A 19,722-nucleotide genomic window follows, 5' to 3' on the forward strand; every position below is an offset into this window, starting at 1 on the left:
TTTGGATATTCTTTGAATTAAAAACCTGTGACTTCATCCTTCTTTCGTCATAGCAGAGTTTGTATCGTGGAGAGGACTGAGTTCCGTCTCTATCCTTCCCTTTGTTTAGGTCTCTTCTTCATGTTCCTCCCCTGGGCTATTGTGGTGGTTGGGTTGTTGATGAGCAAGATTGCTCTCGATATCCTTTCTGCGATGGTGGTTGTGTTGAGCTAGTCTGGGTGTCCCCTCTTTAGGGGTTCTTTTCTCTTTTTCTCTCTTCAACTGGGTGAGCATTGTGTTGTTACTTATCCTGATGAGGGTTGCCCTCTTCTTGAGTGAGTGGCCTATTCTTCTCTTCACTGCTGGGTGTTATCATCTGGTGAGATAGCCCAGGTAGATCTCGGATTTCCACATCACAGAAGCTATGCGTAGCTATGTGTGGATCTGGGGTTTCCGCATCTTTTCTTTTGCGAGGGTGGGTATGATGAATCCGTTCCTGGCTCTTATATGGGTGAAGATGGTTTGGAATCCACAAAGAAAAAGCCACAAAGGGCACCGGTGCCATTGGCACTGCTGGAGTTGAGGGGGATGTGAGTTGGGCGCACCCCCATGGCGCAGGAGGTTTATGCTGATCTCCCATGATGGCTGCGGGGCGGTGGGGCGTGAGTAGGTGAGCACCATTTTATTGAGTTGTCATATTTTTATGATCTTCTCCTGTCCCTCCCTTGGTCCCTGGTGGGGTGATATAGGTATCTAGTTCTGTTTAATGATGGTATCAAGCCCATTGTAATGTCGTTCTACTGTTCCATGCTTTGCTCATGTCGGTTAAGTTGTTTCTATTTTCTCCCTCCTTGCTTATGGTGCATATTGCAGTGTTAATGTAAGCCTACTTGTGACAATAAAGATTATTAGTTTGTAACTTTGTTGTATTATCTCAAGAAACATACTTATGAAATATAAAACAAATCTTATTTTCAGTACTTTAATTATTCAGTTAGAACAGCACGTTAAAGATTATACTCCAGAAGCTTCTTCAATTCATCCACCCAATCTGGCTCATCTGATTCTTCAAAGTCTCTGTAACAGTAAAAATATACAGAAGGTCAGCAATCATTTCAATAACAGCAAAAATAATTAGATGTGGCATTTCAATGTCTATTTTACTCCAGCCTGGATCATAGCAGGAGCTGGAGAATTATAATCTTTATTAGTGTCACAAGTAGGCTTACATTAACACTGACAATGAAGTTACTGTGAAAATACCCTTGTGGCTCCAAACTCCGGTGCCTGTTCAGGTACACCGAGGGAGAATTTAGAATGTCCAATTCACCTAAAAAGTACGTCTTTCAGACTTTTGGGAGGAAACCGGAGCACCCGGAGGAAACCCACGCAGACACGGGGAAAACATGCAGACTCCGCACAGATGGTGACCCAAGCCAGGAATCGAACCCGGGTCACTGAAGCTATGAAGCAACAGTGCTAACCACTGTGCTACCGTGCCACCCTTACCGTGAAATCCCCTAGTCGCCACAATCCGGCGCTTGTTCGGGTACACAGAGGGAGAATTCAGAATGTCCAAATTACCTGACAGCACGTCTTTTGGGACTTGTGGGAGGAAACCGGAGCACCCGGAGGAAACCTACGCAGAAATGGGGAGAACGTGCAGACTCCGCGCAGACAGTGACCCAGCTGGGAATCGAACCTGGACCCTAGCGCTTTGAAGCCACTGTACTATCGTGCTGCCCGTTAGTAGTGATAGACTACAGCTATTGAACAATTACCGTTATCAGTGTATTTTTAAGGATTAACCTCTTCTAAACATGAGTCAGAGTTTTACAGCATAAAAAGGGGCCCTTTGGCCCATCATGTTTGTGCTGCCCATCAAGCACCTTTATATTTTAATCCTATTTTTCAGCATTGGTCTGTAGCATTGTATGCTATGCGTTTCAAGTGCTCATCTAAATGTCTTTTATGCTATGTGCTGACGTAACCTTGATAACGTTTGAACTTACGTGTCTTCATCATCAGATCTGGGTGCCAACCTCTCTGGATCCAACTCGATTGTTTCCATTTCACCATCAACATCATCAGTGTTTCCAAACGCAGCTGATAGTGGGCCAATGAGAGAGGTTCCTGATGCTAAAGAAAAGACAGTCAGTTATATACTTTCAAATGTTAATTGCAAAAGATCAATTTCTAAACAATTGCAAATATTTAATATACAGAAGATAGTTATCTATAAATAGTTGATTGGAGAAACCAGAAATTTACACAACTAACTTACAGCTCAACAATTTCTGTCTCACATTAAGCATGATGGGGGTGAAATTTAACTTTAGTATTTTTCTACCACAACATGTGTGACAGCCATTCAAAAGTTGTTTGATTCTCCTGCTGATTTTCTTTTCCATTGGCTACCACCAAAGTCAACTTACACCACCTAATGTTTCTTATCTTTCACTATTTTTAGTGAAATTATTCTATTATAATCAATGCTTCTGAGGAATTTCCTTTCACTTTTCCTCAGTAATAATTGCAGCATCTTACACTTGTCCTCTTTGCCCATTTATTAAGGCGAAACCATATCCCACTGCTTCTTATTCTGCATTCGTTGCTTATGATCTAAAAATGATCAAAATGTTTATCTTCCCTGTTCTTCCCCTCTAACTACAACCTACAAGTTTTTAAAACTCTAACGTTCAATATAGTATCCTATAGTTACTGCCTCATGATTTACCTAATCTTCTATCAGACTCTTTTCAGTCATGCTGGCGTCCGGTACAATGGCCTTTGAAATAATTTAATAATTTAAATAGCTCAGTATCGTTTTTATATCATTCTTTGCTATAAGCACCATAAACGCGACACTTTGATTTAACATCAGCCAAAATTACTTTTCCTTCCATAATTCGATTTTGTAAGTTAAAACTTGTTTACACAGTATTACTACATCCTGCAAAATCAAATCATTCACAGGTTCTATAGTCAGATTGATGGGACACAAGGCTCCAGCAAGAGAAAATAGCACGTACAAAGCACTGGAGTACTGTGCAGTTCTGGACATGGCAGTACAGCGAGTACGCTAACATTAGGGACAAGTTTGATTTTGCTTCAGTGCTATAAGGAGAAATTGGGCATGTTCCCACTGGGGGGGGATAAAAACTATTATTCTTTTAAGAGTTAAAGAGTTACAAGTAAATAAGGCCCTCATAAAAATGTGCACAATAACAAAATACCGTCGATGCTGGAATTCAGACATTAAAACAGAAAATGCTGGAAAACACTCAGCAGGTAGTGTGGAACTGTAGGGAGACAAACAAAATCTGATGATAAGTCGCAGACCTGAAACACAAGGCAAATGTGCGAACAATAGAGAAGTGCATTTGTTATAAATGTTGGGGCCTATTATATGGATGGTATTGTTCTTTTGGACATGTGAATTCCGGCGTCCAACACAGACGCACAATTGTTTGGCTTAAAGGGAAATTCCGCTGCCAGGGATGATGCTACTTCACAGTTGGCAGGTTCTGGGGTGGCATATTGCTGATAGTGGCCAATTAACAGCCTGCTATCCAATTGAAAGGGGTAGCCCATCTCCAAGAGCTGCTGGCAGAGGCATCAATGATTGCTCAGATACAAAGTGATACTAATTTAAAATGCCCGACAATTTAAAACAACCAATGTTTGTGTAAGGCTCAAGACTCTTCACACATCTTCTCTACCAAGTAGTACTACACTCCTGGTATGCTTCACCCGATGCTTGTGTCTATGTATTTACATTGTGTATTTTATGTTTGCCCTATGTATTTTCTTTTCGAGTACAGAAGGATCTGTCTGAGCTGCACGCAGAACAATACGTTTCACTGTACCTCGGTACACGTGACAATAAACGTGAAAAATGTGAATAAACTTCCCTGGCACAAATCTGTGGTTCCCCGAATCGGCATTTCCCTTGGCCCTGCCCCCCAACCCGAAGTGTTGGCGAAACTGCCTGCAAATTCTCAATGAAGCTGTTATTACCGGACCCCCCGTGTATTTTCCCGGGGCCATCGGGAGCGGCGCTGTTGCTAGTGCTTTCAATCCTGACCCCCTGCACAAACGTTCCTCCATTCTGACCCACTGGGAATCAACCCCTCTGACCCAGCTCCGCACCTTCTCCACCTTCGCTGCCCAGCAGTCGTACATCAGGTTCGGGAGATCCAAACCCCTGCCTACCTTCCCCTCTGTAGCAGCACCTTTCTAACTCTGGCCACCTTCCCTCCCCATATGAGCGAAGTAATAATTCTCTCAATCTCTCTGAAAAAAGCCCTTGGCAAGAAAATTGGCAGGCATTGGAAAATAAACATAAATCGCGGCAACACGTTCATTTTAACCGCCTGCACCCGACCCGCCACTGACAGAGGGAGACCAGCCCACCTTACCAAATCAGCTTTCACTCTCCCCACCAAACTAGAAATGTTGTACCTGTGGAGCCCCCCCCCCCCCCCCCCCCCCCAGGCAACCTGCTCCCCCAGGTACCTAAAGTGAGTCCCTGCCCTACGGAATGGCAGACCCCCCACCCCCGGCTGAGAGACCACAAAATACTCACTCTTGTCTAGATTTAGTTTGTACCCCGAGAAAGACCCAAACACCCGAAGCAGCTCCAATATTCTCCCTATCGACACACTCGGTTCCGACACGTATAACAGCAAGTTATTGGCATATAAGCACATCCTATGCTCTACCCGCCCCCTCCTCCCGCACTGTTCCTTTCCATACCCCTGAACCTCTTAACGCGATGGCCAACGGCTCAATCGCGAGTGCAAACAGCAGGGGGGGGGGGGGGGGGGGGGGGCATAGGACATCCTGCCTAGTCCCACGGTGGAGAGAAAAGTATCTTGAGCTGATGTTGTTTGTGCGGACACACGCCCTCGGCTCCTTATACAGTAGCTTTACCCAGTCCACAAATTTTGGTCCAATCCCGAACCACTCCAGAACTGCCATCAAGTACCCCCATTCTACCCGGTCAAACGCCCTCTCAGCACCAATGCCACAACCACCTCTGTTTCCTTCCCCTCCGCCGGTGCCATAACCACGTTCAATACCCTTCTAACATTTGAAAAGAGCTGCCTCCCTCTCATGAACCCCGTCTGATCTTCACCTTTGGGAGGCACTCCTCCAGCCTACCCGCCAGTGCCTTCGCCAATACTTTTGCGTCCACATTCAAAAGTGATATGGGCCTATACGACCCACACTCCGTCGGGTCCTTATCTTTTTTTAGCGACAGGGAAATCAATGCCTGCCCCAAAGTTTGCGGCAATACCCCCTTCTCTATCGCTTCTTCAAACATCCCCACCATCAGGGGTGCCAGCTTATCCTTGAATTTTTTAATAATATTCCACTGGAAACCCATCCGGCCCTGCCACGTTCCCCGACTGCATCATCCCAATCGCATCCTTTATCTCCTGCTCCACTATCGCTCCTTCCAATGTAGCCCTGTCCCCTTTCCCTAACCTTGGGTACTCCAACCCATCTAGAAATTCCTGCATCTCCCGGTCTCCCCCAGGTGGCTCTGATCTGTACAACCTCTCATAAAATTTCTCGAACTGTTTTGTATTTACAATATTTTTTTCTGGTTTCATGTTTCCAAGATCCTTTTCTTTTATTCTACCTGTATTATTGCTCTTTTGTTTTATTTTTAAATGTTCTGGGTAGATTTTGTATTCATCAAGATGGTTAATATATGAGTGTTGTAATGAATGCAGGAATTTCAGATACATTGTATTGTATGTATTTGGAGTGTAGCACAGTGGTTAGCACTGCTGCTTCACAGCACCAGGGTCCCAGGTTTGATTCGGCTTGGCTCACTGTCTGTGCGGAGTCTGCACATGCTCCCTGTGTCTGCGTGGGTTTCCTCCGGGTGCTCCCCTTTCCTCCCACAAGCCCCGAAAGACATGCTTGTTAGTGAACTGGACATTCTGAATTCTCCCTCTGTATACCCGAACAGGCGCCAGAGTGTGGAGACTGGGAGATTTTCACAGTAACTTCATTGCAGTGTTAATGTAAGCCTACTTGTAACAATAATAAAGATTATTATTATTAAGGATTAAAAGCCTGGGTTAGTGTGTGTATGAATGCTGCAGTAGCATTTTTTAAAATACTAGTTTACAAGACAGCTCGGTTTTTTCGGAGCCAGAGGTGCAATTACGGCATCGTAAAGGCTTGGGCTAATGGATTTTTGTTTGGAATAAGAAGGTTCCCTGTGGAGTAGATCACTAGAGATATTGGACGTGGTCGAACCAAATGGGAACTATGTCCCATAGTGAGTGCGTTCAGCTGCAGGTTTCTCTGCACTCGTAGCTCCGAGAAACACAACGCTATCTAACGTGAATCTGGATAGATACGGGGCCTCAGCAGGGAGCACACGGCTGAGGCCACACTCAGACCCCTTTTCCTGCACCGAGAGACCCCGTTCGCCAAAACTCCTCAGCGCAGGAGATCGGGATGCCCTTTTCAAATCAGGTCATGGGAGCGGGCTCCCCTAAAATTTATTGGCACCCCCGGAATTTATCGGGGCACTGCTTTCTGGGTGCAGCCAGCCAAGTACATTGCGCCCATTGTGTTTCAGCTTGGTAAAATGATGTAACAATTGGGAGGTGCTAGAGTGCCAGGGATTTTGCAGATAAAACAGGCATTTCAGTTGATTCCTGGACTTCAGTTAGAGATCCTGCATTTCTCTGACACGGTTCAGATCTATCTCGTAAAACAGTTTCAAAAAACATCTCTCAAGCAAATATGCCTGAGTCTGCTAACTGTATTTCAAAGTGGATGTTGACCTGAAATAGTCCTGCTTTTTGAGTGGAAGTAAAGATAGCAGTTAAGGGTTATTGTGTTACTGTATTGATTAGCATTGTTTAAGGGGTAATTGTAAGCTATTTTCTTTTGTGATGATAAAGATATTTTACTACCGTGTTAGTAATAAAGTTGGTTTTTTATATGCCATGTCCCTATTTTGTGTGAAATTTCTCCTGGAGTGAAGTCTCCTTTCCTCACAGACTTACACAAGTAAAATAAAACGGTGGGGTTTCTGTCCAGTATTCTAGCGACCGTTAGGGTTGGTCAGCGACGGTAATAGTGTTGGAAAACAGAACAGTGGTGTCAGCAACAATCACACCTGGCTTATGTACAGTGCAGTCTACATGCCGAGTATAGTCCTGCAATCTGCCCCAGTTTGTCTTAACCACATTTTAACTTAAAAACGTAAGAGTACAGATCCACACCGACTAAATAAAATGTTTGCTGAAGGCTTTGCTGTGGAAAGAGGTTGTTCTGCTGCAATATGTTGACAAGTTCTTATCCTGTGCGCTGTACAGAGGGCTAAACATTCAAAAAGCTGCTACAGTGGTGAAATGGTGTGATTGTGACTTGCTAATTAATGCATACTAGATCCAACTTTAGAGAAGAAATTGAATCAGTCCACCTTAAATTCTGCTGCAGTGGAACAGGTTTAGCTTAGCCAGAAAAATATATATTGCATAATAGTGATCTTTGGAATTCTGCAGTGTGCCTGTTATGATGTGAAAATATACAGTCAAGTAATATTAGAACTGAAAACAGATGCAGTAAGTCAACTTGAATAATTTAACAACTGGCATAGGAAAATACCCATTGGACAAGTGGGCCAATTAATTTTTAATACAATTTTGCCTCTCGTGATATTGCTCACAGATGAAAAGAAAATGCAAATGCACATTTCTACTTATCTAACTGTCTATCGAATCCCAGGCTGCAGTTTGTTATTCATTTTCTTGTCCATGTTTGTTCAACTCCTTATCTCCCTCTCTTGTATATATAGGAAATGAAGAAACATTCAGCCCCTCAAGCCTGTACTCTCATTCAATTAGATCACAGCTGATCTGTACCTCAACTCAATTTATATGTTCCATATCCCTTGATAATCGTATCTAACAAAAATCAAGTGGATCTTAGTCTTGGAAATCTCAATTGGTAGCTGTTTAGGGGAGTCCGTTCCTCATTTCCACCATACATAATGTGAAGAAATCCTTCTTGACATCACCCCTGAACAGCCAAGGTCTAATATTAAGACTTTGCCCCCTTGCTGTGGGTTCTACCACCAGTTGAAACAGTTTATCTGTATCTATCATTTTGACTCTTTTAATCAATTTAACTACATCAATTAGACTATCCCTCAACCTTCCAAACTCAAGGAATCAAAAACCAAGTTTGTGCAACCTGTCGTCAGAATTTGCCTCTTTGAACTTTGGATTAGTAGCAATGTTGCTGGACTAGAAATCTAGAGGCCCAGGCTAATGCGCTGGGGGGTAGAAGTTCAAATCCTGCCATAGCAGCTGGTGGGTTTTCAATTTAATTAATAAAATCTGGAATTAAAAGCTCGTATCAGAAATGGTGACAATTGTCATTAAAAGCTCATCTTGTTCACGAATGACCTTCAGCAAAATAAATCTGCCATCCTTCCTTGGTCTGGCCTACATGTTATTCCAGACCCACAGCAATGTGGTTGACTCTTAAATTCCCTCTGAAATGGCCTGGGAAGTCACTCTGGGTGGGGGACTTCAATATCCATCACCAAGAGTGGCTCGGTAACACCAGTACTGACTGAGCTAGCCCAATCCGAAAGGACATATGTAATAGACTTTGCCTGCAGCAGCCAATGAGATAACTGACAAGAAATGAAGACAGGACTTGGCCTTGTCCTTATCAATTTACTATCGCAGATGCATCTGTTCATGACAGTATTGATAGGAGTGACCAACACACAATCTATGTGGAGGTGAAGTCCCATCTTCACAGTGAGATTACCTTCCATCACTCTAAATTCTATGATTCTATGATCATGTTATGTAGCATTACCACCATGCTAAATCGGATAGATTTCAAACAGATCTAGAATGTCAAAACTGGAAGTCAATGTTACACTGTACACCATTGGCAGCAGCAGAACTGTATTCAACCAGGGCAGCACTGTGGCACAGTCGCTAGCACTGCTGCCTCAAGGTGCTGCGGACCCGGGTTCGATCCCTGCCCTGGGTCACTGTCCGTGCAGAGTTTGCAAATTCTCACCGTGTCTGCGTGGGTCTCACACCCCACCCCTACACACACACCCCAACCCAAAGATGTTCAGGGTAAGTGGATTGGCCACATTAAATCCGGACAAATGTGAGGTAACGCATTTTGGAAGGTCTAATCCGGACAAATGTGAGGTAATGCATTTTGGAAGGTCTAATGCAGGTAGGGAATATACAGTGAATGGTAGGACCCTCAAGAGTATTGAAAGTCAGAGAGATCTAGGTGTACAGGTCCACAGGTCACTGAAAGGGGCAACACAGTTGGAGAAGGTAGTCAAGAAGGCAAACAGCATGCTTGCCTTCATTGTCCGGGGCACTGAGTATGAGAATTGGCAAGTCATGTAGCTGTATAGAACCTTAGTTAGACCACACTTGGAGTATAGTGTTCAATTCTGGTCACCACACTACCAGAAGGATGTGGAGGCTTTAGTATGAAGGGCACTAGCTATGAGGAGCGGTTGAATAAACTCGGTTTGTTCTCACTGGAACGATGGACGTTGAGGGGCGACCTGATAGAGGTCTACAAAATTATGAGGGGCATAGAGAGAGTGGATAGTCAGAGGCTTTTCCCCAGGGCAGAGGAGTCAATTACTAGGAGGCATAGGTTTAGAAGAGATGTACGAAGCAAGTTTTTTACACAGAGGGTAGTAGGTGCCTGGAACTCGCTGCTGGAGGTGGTGAAAGCAGGGTCGATAGTGGCATTTAAGGGGCATCTTGACAAATACATGAATAGGATGGGAATAGAGGGATAAGGACCCAGGAAGTGTAGAAGATTTTAGTTTAGACGGGCAGCATGGGCGGCACGGGCTTGAAGGGCCGAAGGGCCTGTTCCTGTGCTGTACTTTTCTTTGTTCTAAATTCGCAATCTGTAACCTAGCATAAAAGCAAATTACTGCGGATGCTGGAATCTGAAACGAAAGAGAATCTCAGCAGGTCTGGCAGCTTCTGTAGGGAGACCTAGAAAAATTCTTCAGGGCCGTCAGCCCTGGCTGGGATTCCACTTGCCCATTGAATCGGGTGAGACCCAAAACAGGATTCTCACTGGGCATTAAATCCATCGCGGGTCTCCCAGCCCACTCCCCCTGTTGAGATCAGGTTCTTGCCCAGAAACGGTGAGAATCTGATCAGAACTCATTAGCATCCATTTCAATGTCATTTTCAAGATTGAAATGGGATACTATGGCATCCCATCCCAGGATGCTCCCGCCCTCCTCCAGCTGGAAGACCCATAGGTGCGAATCACTGCTAGCCCCTAAAAGTGGGGACCAGGTGCCAGAGACACAGAGGGGGAGCAAGTGGATGAGTACCCTCTCTACACTGTCCTCCAGTGTGCTGAGGGGCATCTTCAATGACCCGTCAAGTGAAGGTGAAAGTCTTCTCCCTGTCACCCTCAAAACTTTGATGTCTCTCCCAGCATGCCACGTTCAAAGATCTGTCAGATGACGGTAAAGATCTTCCCTTTGATGTGTTGCAGACTTTTGAAGCTCTTTTTCACTTTAATTTTATTTCCCTTTATCCTTTTCAAGCCTCTGGGCTTGCTGAGAATCCTAAAAGTTTTGAACCGCATTGTTTACATTCAATTTCATGGTCCATTACCCTTTTAGTAGATTCTGATTGACACCGCCAGGCTATTTCAAAAAAGGGTTTTGTTTTGTTTGTTTCTATAGCTCTTCATGGTCCAGTATGTTTTATAATCCTCTTGATTAACAGGTCCAGGCTATTTCAAAGAAGGGCTTAGCTTTGTTTGTTTTTATAGCTCTTTGTAATCCATTACCTCTACAGTGCTTCTTCTTTTGAGCAGGTATTGTTTCTTTTTAAAAAAAATATTTTTATTGAAATATTTGTAAAATTTTGTAACAAAAACAGAAAAAGAACAATAGACGTTAAACATTAACATAGTGCAAAAATAGATATTTCCCCGAACGGCTCTGTCTTCACAGACATCAAAAATAGCAAAAAAACAAACAAACACAACACTAATCCCGCAACACTAAACCCCCGCCGAAAGCTGCGACTGCCGACATTTTTAATTAAATTTCCCCAAGAAAGTCGACGAACGATTGCCACCTCCGGGAGAACCCTAACATTGATCCTCTTAAGGCAAACTTTATTTTCTCAAGGCTGAGAAACCCAGCCATGTCACTGATCCAGGTCCCTACACTTGGGGGCTTCGAGTCCCTCCACAATACCAGGATCCGTCTCCGGGCTACCAGGGAGGCAAAGGCAAAACCGTCGGCCGCTTTCACTCCCTGAACTCCCGGGTCTTCTTACACTGCAAAGATTGCCACCTCTGGACTCGGCACCACCCGTGTTCCTAACACCTTGGACATTGCCCTGGCAAACCCCCGCCAGAACTCTTCAAGCTTCGGGCATGCCCAAAACATATGGACATGGTTTGCTGGACTCCCCGCACACCTCGCACATCTGTCTTCTACCCCGAAAAACTTGCTCATCCTCGCCGCCATCATGTGTGCCCGGTGAACCACTTTTAACTGTATGAGACTGAGCCTGGCACATGATGAGGAGGAATTGGCCCTACTTAGGGCTTCCGCCCATAGTCCCGGCTCTAACTCCCCTCCTAACCCCTCCTCCCACTTGCCTTTAAGTTCCTCCACCGGGGTTTCCTCTGCCTCCAACAGCTCCAGGTAGATGTCCAACACCTTCCCCTCCCTCACCCAGGTACCGGACACTACTCTATCTTGTATCCCCCATAGCAGCAGCAGCGGGAAGTCCACACCTGCTTCCTCAGGAAGGTTTGCACTAGTAAATACCTAAAGCCGTTACCTAGCGGCAATTTAAACTTGTCCTCCAGTGCCTGCAGCTGGGAAAGCTCCCATCTATAAACAGGCCACCCATCCTTCTAATACCCGCCCTCTGCCAGCTCTGGAACCCACCATCCATCCTGCCCGGTAGAAACCTATGTTTATTACATATCGGGGTTCCAGACCGACGCTCCCTCCACCCTTTTGTGTCTCCTCCAGTGCCCGCCAATCTTCAGTGCCACCACCACCACCGGACCTGTGGAGTAACGGGCAGGCGAGAACGGCAGAGGAGCAGGTATTGTTTCTAACAGCAGTTTTTTTTCATAGAGGTTTCTCTTTGTTCGGAAGTGCTTCCTAGAAAGAGGTGTTGCTTCTAACCCCATTTTTCTTTTTGCTGGGGATTCTTCCGTTTTGAAGTCCTTCCAAGAAAGACCAGGTGCTCTGTCTGAGTGCTGCCCCTGGTACCCTGGCAGTGCCAACATGGCACCGCCAGGTTGCCACTGCTGTGAGGCAGAACCTGAAGAGGGGATCCTTAAGGGAAAGGGAGCTTTGACGAAGCCATAGCGGGTGTTGCACACAAGGGAGGGAGGGGAGAGGATTTGCCAGCGATGGGATGGGTATTGCCAGTGATGGGGGTGGTTTGTAGTGTTATTCTGAGATTGGGACACCCTTTAGAAAAGGCACCACGATCTCTGAGAAGCCAGCCTTGCTGGCTTCTTTGCATCCCATGCCGTGAATCACCCCGGCTCCAAAAACATTTCTAAATGTGGATGGATTGTGATCTGGATTGCGCAGATCCACCCGGCAGGAATCACTTTTTGTTTCCTGCTAGAAACCACACTTGGAAATTTCTAGGGCAAATTCTGCTCAGTGAGCTAATAAAAGAAAAAGCAGCATTGCATGAGGTTTTTGAGCGGCTGGTTTGTGATGGCTGAGGTTATTCATGAAGGCTTTCTCAACCTTGCCCCTCGCCTGAGGAGTGGTGACCCTCAAATTAAACCACCACCAGCCAGCTCTCTCTGAAAAAGGGGAGAGCAGCCTGTTGCCCCTGAGGACTATGGCGACTTTCACTTTCACTGTTCAATTTTCAGTAAATAGGATTTGAAATAAATGTTTTCTATTTTCATTTCAATGACTAGCTCTGTAAATTATTTTAATTCTATAGAGAGATCACATGTTTAACATCTATTGTTAATAAAAGCTGCTTGCTCCATCTGGTGGACAAAATACATAATTGGATCCACCAATGTTTTATCTTTCTATGTTATGATCTTGCACAAAATATCTTTGGTTTACGCTACAAAATTTCGCACTACAATATTTAAGACATACACTGCAATTATTCAAATATTTACCAGAATACTTTTTTACCATCAATTAATGTGCTGCATCATTTTTTTTCTCCCAAGTTTATGAGTACTAATTTGATAAATGTATAGCCAGGCGCTTAGCTGATTTTCACAGGAATGTAAATAGTGACATGGAGTTACAAATCAAATTCATTAAAGATTTACTGACTACTGGGGAAACAGAAAAATCATATAAACTACAAAGATTCTAATCTAAATTTATTTATAAAAACATTTGTTCTAACAATCATGCTAGCAGATGAATCAAAGAAAACTTAGAGTAGTTCATTGAAAATAATTTTAAAACTACGGGGAAAGCTGAGGCCCAGTGGAGGAAGGTACAAGGTGCAGCCTATGAATATGGGGAGAAGGCGAGTCGGATGCTGGCGCATCAGCTGCGAAGGAAGGAGAAATTGGGGGAATCAGGGACAGGGGAGGGAACACGGTGCGGAGTCCAGCCAAAATAAATGAGGTCTTTAGGGATTTCTATGGGAACTTGTACAAATCAGAGCCCCCGGAGGCGGGGGGAGGGGATGTGGCGGTTCCTGGACCAATTGAGGTTTCCGAGGGTGGAGGAGGAGCAGGTAGAGGGTTTTGGGGCCCCGATCGGGATGGAGTAGCTGGTTAAGGGGTTGGGGAGTATGCAGGCGGGCAAGGCCCAGGGACCGGATGGGTTCCCGATTGAATTCTATAGGAAGTTCTCGGAACTGTTGGCCCCGTTGCTGTTGAGAACCTTTAACAAGGCGAAAGAAAAAGGAACTCTTCCGCCGACGATGTCGCGGGCTCTGATCTCGCTTATTCTCAAGCGGGACAAAGACCCGCTGCAGTGTGGCTCGTATAGGCCGATTTCACTCCTCAATATGGAGGGGTTTGGTCCGGGGGGGGGGGAGGAGCACAGTGTCTCACTATACGTGGATGCCCTGCTTCTATGCATCGCGGATCCGGTGGAGAGGATGGGGGAGGTCATGCAGAACCTTAGGGAGTTTTGAGACTTTTCGGGATATAGGCTTAACGTTGGGAAAAGCGAGCTATTTGTGGGTGCATGCGAGGGGCCAGGAAATTAGGTTGGGGGAGCTGCCGCTCAAGATGGTGGAGAGGAGTTTTCAGTATTTGGGTATCCAGGTGGCCAAGAGTTGGGGGGTCTTGCATAAGCTCAATCTGGAATGGCTGGTGGACCAGATGGAGGTGGACTTCGGGAGGTGGGACATGCTTCCGCTCTCCCTAGCGGGTAGGGTGCAGTCTGTCAAGGTGACGGTCCTCCCTCGGTTCTTGTTCGTGTTTCAGTGCCTGCCCATTCTCATCCCTCAGGCCTTTTTCAAGCGAGTGAGCAAGAGTATTATGGGATTTGTGTGGGCAACTAAGACCCTGAGGGTAAGATCTCGGAGATATACCAGGAGCTGCAGGAGGCGGAGGAAGCCTCGGTGGAGGAGCTGAAGGGCAAGAGGGAAGAGGAGCTGGGTGAGGAGCTGGATGAGGGCCTGTGGGCTGACGCCCTGGGCAGGGTCAATTCCTCCTCATCTTGCGCCAGGCTCAGCCTGATCCAGTTTAAAGTGTTACACAGGGCGCATATGACAGAGGCGAGGATGAGTAAATTTGTCGGGGTGGAGGACAGATGTGTGAGGTGTTCGGGGAGCCCAGAAAACCACGCCCATATGTTCTGGGCATGCCCGGCGCTTGCGGCGTTTTGGAAGGACTTTGCAAAGGTTATGTCCAAGGTCTTGGATACTCGGGTAAAACTGAGCTGGGATAGCGATATTTGGGGTATCGGATGATCCGGGAGTGCAGGAGTCGAAAGAAGCCGGAGTTTTGGCCTTTGCCTCCTTGGTAGCCTGGAGAAGGCTCTTGTTAATGTGGAGGGCCACGAATCCCCCATGAGTGGAGGCTTGGGTCAACGACATGGCGGGGTTTCTCAGGTTGGAGAAGATAAAGTTTGCCTTGCGAGGGTCCTTACAGGGGTTCTCCAGGCGGTGGCAACCGTTCCTTGACTTTGTTGCGGAATATTAGGTGGAGGTCAGCAGCAGCAACTCGGGGGGGGGGGGGCCTGATTTATTTATTTTCCTTTTTGAAAGGGGCGCTTGCCCTATTTTGTTTTGAGTTGGGTGTTAATTTGTTAAACTGTTTATCTTTTAGAGGGTTAAGTTGTTCTGTTTGGTTGGCATGTTGCCCTTTTTTCTTTGTATTATTTTCCTTTTTGGAGTGTTTTGTAAAATTACTGAAAAACTTTGAATACATTTTTTAAAAAAGAAAATAATTTTAAAAATAAATTCTTACCTCCTTTATCTATTGTGTAGGTCTTAAAAGCGAAGTTCGAGTTAACATTTTTTAAGAAATTGAGTACTGTTTCAGGAGGGCGTTGACTCCACTGTTTACGGGGACCCTTCTTATAGATTTTCACACCATTACCTAATAAATTTGAAAATGTAAGTATCACTAAATAAATGAGAACGTTCCTGGTAAAAAAAAAAATCACTTTGCAAAATGTCTAACACATGGAAAATAAAAGTTACCACTGTTAAAGTCCTCAACAGCCATGTCGGATGTCAGTTTTGCATTTTCAAGTATATTTAACACTGTATCTGGAGGAAATTCATTCCATTGCTTTCGACTGAGGACGTTGGAGGCTTTGCCACGTGGGATTATCACATGCTCTCCCTTTGGTGTTGCTGGTAATTAAATAAATAAACAGGGTAACAAATTGTCACAGAGGAACCGCACAAGAGCAGAACTTTAAAAGAAAAGGTAATTTAGTTCACCAGGCTTGATAATTACACAAACTGCGTACAATCTTGTTCTAGCGTGGATTCTAATTTTATTTGTTTAAACTCGAGAGAAAGGACAGCGTAAATGCTCCATGTGGTAGCCAACCCGCATACACGATCAGTTCAGCTCGCCTCTATTCAGATATGTACAATAATTCATTGCGATACATTTCTAGCATTATAAAAGTCACAATAATAGATAGCCAGCAACAGGAAAATAAGGATGACAGGATGACAAGAGTTGAGGCCGAGAGGAGATCAGCCATGATCATATTGTATGAGCAAGCGAGCTAGTGGGATTGAATTGCCTACTCCTTCTCCCAGGCCTTATGTAAGAGCACTGAAGGCCAAATATACCATGTAATCTACTTTCAATTATAAGAAGTTTATGAATTACAACAAAATAACATAACATATTCATGTCAGAGTTAGCATCAGGATGAGAAGAGTAAAAGCTTTCTAGTTCATGAATGTTGCTGGTGCGAAAATAATTTTCCACATGCGGAAATATTGAGCAGAATTCTCCGGACTTACAGCCGCGTGTTTCTTGGCCATGCACCGTTCTCTGGCAGCAGGATTCTCTCTTCCCGCTGCTTGTCAATGGGATTTTCCCATTGAAGGCACCCCACGCCGCCGGGAAACCCACGGGAGCAGGTGCACCGCCAGCAGGAAAAGAGAATCCCAATGGCTGGAGAATTCCGGCCATGATATTGGCAATAGCGGCAGCCCTTTCACTTTAAAGAACTACTTTACCTTCCATTTGAGAAGCGGTTTCTTCTAATGTTTTTTCAGCTAGGCCCTTGGCAACGCATTCTCCTTCTGCTGGATTCCACTTTCTAAGACCTGCTGCTGATGCCTCTGCAGTTTTCTTAAAGAAATAATCTCAAATCACACACAGGAAAAGGAAAAAATATAGAAAACAAAAACTCTAATACAAATAAAAACAAACAAGAAATCAATTGTTCCTATAGACCTGAAGTACTGGAATGTAATAATGTTGTTACTTCTTTATAGATTGGGTACCATACTGTTCTCAGTACATATTTGCCACCTAATTTACAGTGTTTCAGCACAGATTCCAAAATCAAATGGCATAAATCACTTCTGGTGCTACCCATCTCTTCTGATATTTTAGCAGCATTGCCCTGGTATAGCAGCAATTAGACATGGCATCTTATGGCAGAATGTGGAGCTTGTCATGACATTGATCGGGATTTTCTGCCCCCCCCCCTCCAGCCGTGGTGTGTTTTCAAGCAGTGGGGGTGGTCCTCTAGTGACCAGAGGCAGGATTTCCTACACCTAAGCAATGATTTAAAGCGGAGTTGATCAGAGAATGTCCTACAGTATCTCATGATGCACTATAGTGGTATGAAGAATAAGCAAACCCAAGCAATGATAGCGAAGAGTTGATTAGAGAATGTCTTATAGTATCTCATGATGCACTACAGTGGTATAAAGAATAAGCACACCCAAGCAATGATATCGAATGGAGTTGATCAGAGAATGTCCTATAGTATCTCATGATGCACTATAGTGGTATGAAGAATAAGCACACCCAAGCAATGATATCGAATGGAGTTGATCAGAGAATGTCCTATAGTATCTCATGATGCATGATAATCTATGTTATTCAACAGATTAGTATATCAAATGCTATTTTTTTTAATACAACTAAGGGTCTCAACTGAGATCAAAAGATAGGGACAATGTAGTTTTCCTTCTTCATTGTTTTTCCTACTCCAAAAATGTCTCCACCCAAAAATGTCTCTTCCCAAAAGCTGGAAATGATCCTCCAGTACTTCAACCAAATGGCAATTCTTGAGGTGCAGGTCCAAACGGTGAACATCAAGAGGTTAGTCAAATGGGGGCATAAATCCACCACCCGCTCAACACAAACCCACACTTTCTCACAGGGGTCACACAATAATACTTAGGAGAGGGAATCACAGCCACAATGAAATTCTAACATCCGCTGTTCTAACATTTTTTTTTAATAAACAATTTTATTGAGGTAGTTTTTGGCTTTGTAAACAGTTACAGACATCAACAGAAAGAAAGCAAAAAAGGCAAAAATGTGCAAACATCCACGTACATTCAATACTTCAATTGTAACATACTGCACAAGCCCGCTCCTCTTCCACCGGTACTACCCGCCATTTTATCCCTCCTACTCTACTCTACTCTACCTGTTCTAACATTTATATGCAATATGTACCTTGCATGTTGTAGCATTAAATATTAGAGCATAATTACCAAGGGTTCATACAAACCATGCATTCACTTCCACCTGCGCCGGAGGAGACATCTTCACATTTACTTGGTACACTGGCTGAAATGGATTGAAATTTGCAAACTTGCATGTGGATTAATTTGGCAACTTGTTCAGTAGAATATTGTGCAGCATAATTTCCCAATAACTATTGCCTGAAATTGTTTAATACCTTTCTGAATTGTCCTGGGTTTACCTCGTGCTGTTTTCTTCCTTTCAGTTGTTACGTCACAAAACTCCTTCTTTACCATCTAGAAAAATAGATCAAACATAACGACAAAAAAATGGCAAGAGCTGATGAGGTAAGAAGAAAACATTTCAAAGGTGGGACACTGTGGGTAAATCCCCAAACACTGGAAAATGTACAGGTCTGTCAGCATCTGAAAAGGGTGAGATATTTCATTAATATATCTTCAGTTAAAAACCAGGGGATTTACTTCTCACCTCAGGCGATAAAAACTTGCTAATAAGTTTTGAAAAGCAATTCCGAGCAAGTATTGTGCTGACAGAAGGGCGGTCCTTTGGATTTCTTTTGAACATCTGTTTTATGACATACTGCAGTTCATAGGAGTACTGTCTTGGAATTGGAGTGTAGGACCCGCTGCAGATTTTTAGGATGAGATTCTTCCAACTATTTGATTGGAACTTGCAAAATATAGAGAAAAAAAATTGAAAGCGTTTATTTTCACAGTAAAGAAAAAGATACATTTACTCTTTCACAACAAACTGTTTGATACTGATAGTCTAGGCGCAGGGAATGACGTCAGTAGATTTCCGAGCATGCACGCACTGGTGCAAATGAGCAAATCGCCATCTTGTGTTGGCAGGAGGCACAGTGATAGATAGAAGTCATTTTTTAAAGATATAGCTATCTAGCTGGATGACATATCTTTTCTTCACTTTTCCTTTGACCTCTCCACATCACAAACCATCTCCTCAGATTCTGTATTTGAAGACAACCCATACAGAGTTAAATTGAAAGAGGTTTCTGCTTTTTAAAAAAATCTCCACCAGCTACTCTTACTTCCGTTTACTTTTCTGTTACCTCTAGACTCAACTATCTCTATGCACTCCTGGCTGCCCTTCTAAACGTTACTCTCTGTGAACCTGAATTCATCCAAATCTCTGCTGCGCCTGTCTTAACGTGCACCATGTCCCATTCTCTTCTCACCTCTGTGATCACTGACCTACATTGCTACCCCCCCACCCCCTCCCCTGACAGGTAACATCTTGATTTTAAAATTCTCGGACTGGTTTTCAATTCCCTCCGCAGCCTCACCCCTCTCTCTTTCTGTCATCTCATCCAGCCCCACAACTCTCCGTGAAATCTGCGCTCCTCTGATTCTGGCCTCCTGTGCACTCCCAATTTTAACTGCACCACCATTGGTGGTCGTGCCTTCAATTGCCCAGGGTCCAGGTTCTCTTTCTCTACCTCACTTTCCTCTTTTAAGAAGCTCCTTACAAACTACCTCTTTGCCTAAGCTTTTGCCCTTCTGACGTTACATCTCCTGATGTAGC

General features: G+C 44.3%; 1 protein-coding gene across 3 annotated transcripts in view; it reads right to left on the reverse strand.

The window, feature by feature from the left end:
- Positions 1–947: 947 nt before the first annotated feature.
- nek3 (NIMA related kinase 3) overlaps positions 948–19,722 on the reverse strand; it is a 40,618-nt gene continuing 21,843 nt past the window's right edge. Inside the window, exons 9-16 of one of the 3 annotated variants that reach the window (XM_038818376.1) lie at positions 18,649–18,849; positions 18,377–18,455; positions 18,206–18,264; positions 16,689–16,803; positions 15,684–15,839; positions 15,448–15,579; positions 1,992–2,118; positions 948–1,056 (exon numbers count right to left, since the gene is read on the reverse strand). In XM_038818376.1, coding sequence (XP_038674304.1) covers positions 987–1,056; positions 1,992–2,118; positions 15,448–15,579; positions 15,684–15,839; positions 16,689–16,803; positions 18,206–18,264; positions 18,377–18,455; positions 18,649–18,849 — 939 coding nt within the window. In that variant the 3' untranslated portion in view covers positions 948–986. Of the gene's footprint in view, positions 1,057–1,991; positions 2,119–15,447; positions 15,580–15,683; positions 15,840–16,688; positions 16,804–18,205; positions 18,289–18,376; positions 18,456–18,648; positions 18,850–19,722 lie in introns of all 3 variants that reach the window. The other 2 variants (XM_038818375.1, XM_038818377.1) reach the window with 2 other exon arrangements.

Source organism: Scyliorhinus canicula, chromosome 14, assembly GCF_902713615.1.
Source record: "Scyliorhinus canicula chromosome 14, sScyCan1.1, whole genome shotgun sequence".
Taxonomy (NCBI): Eukaryota; Metazoa; Chordata; class Chondrichthyes; order Carcharhiniformes; family Scyliorhinidae; genus Scyliorhinus; species Scyliorhinus canicula.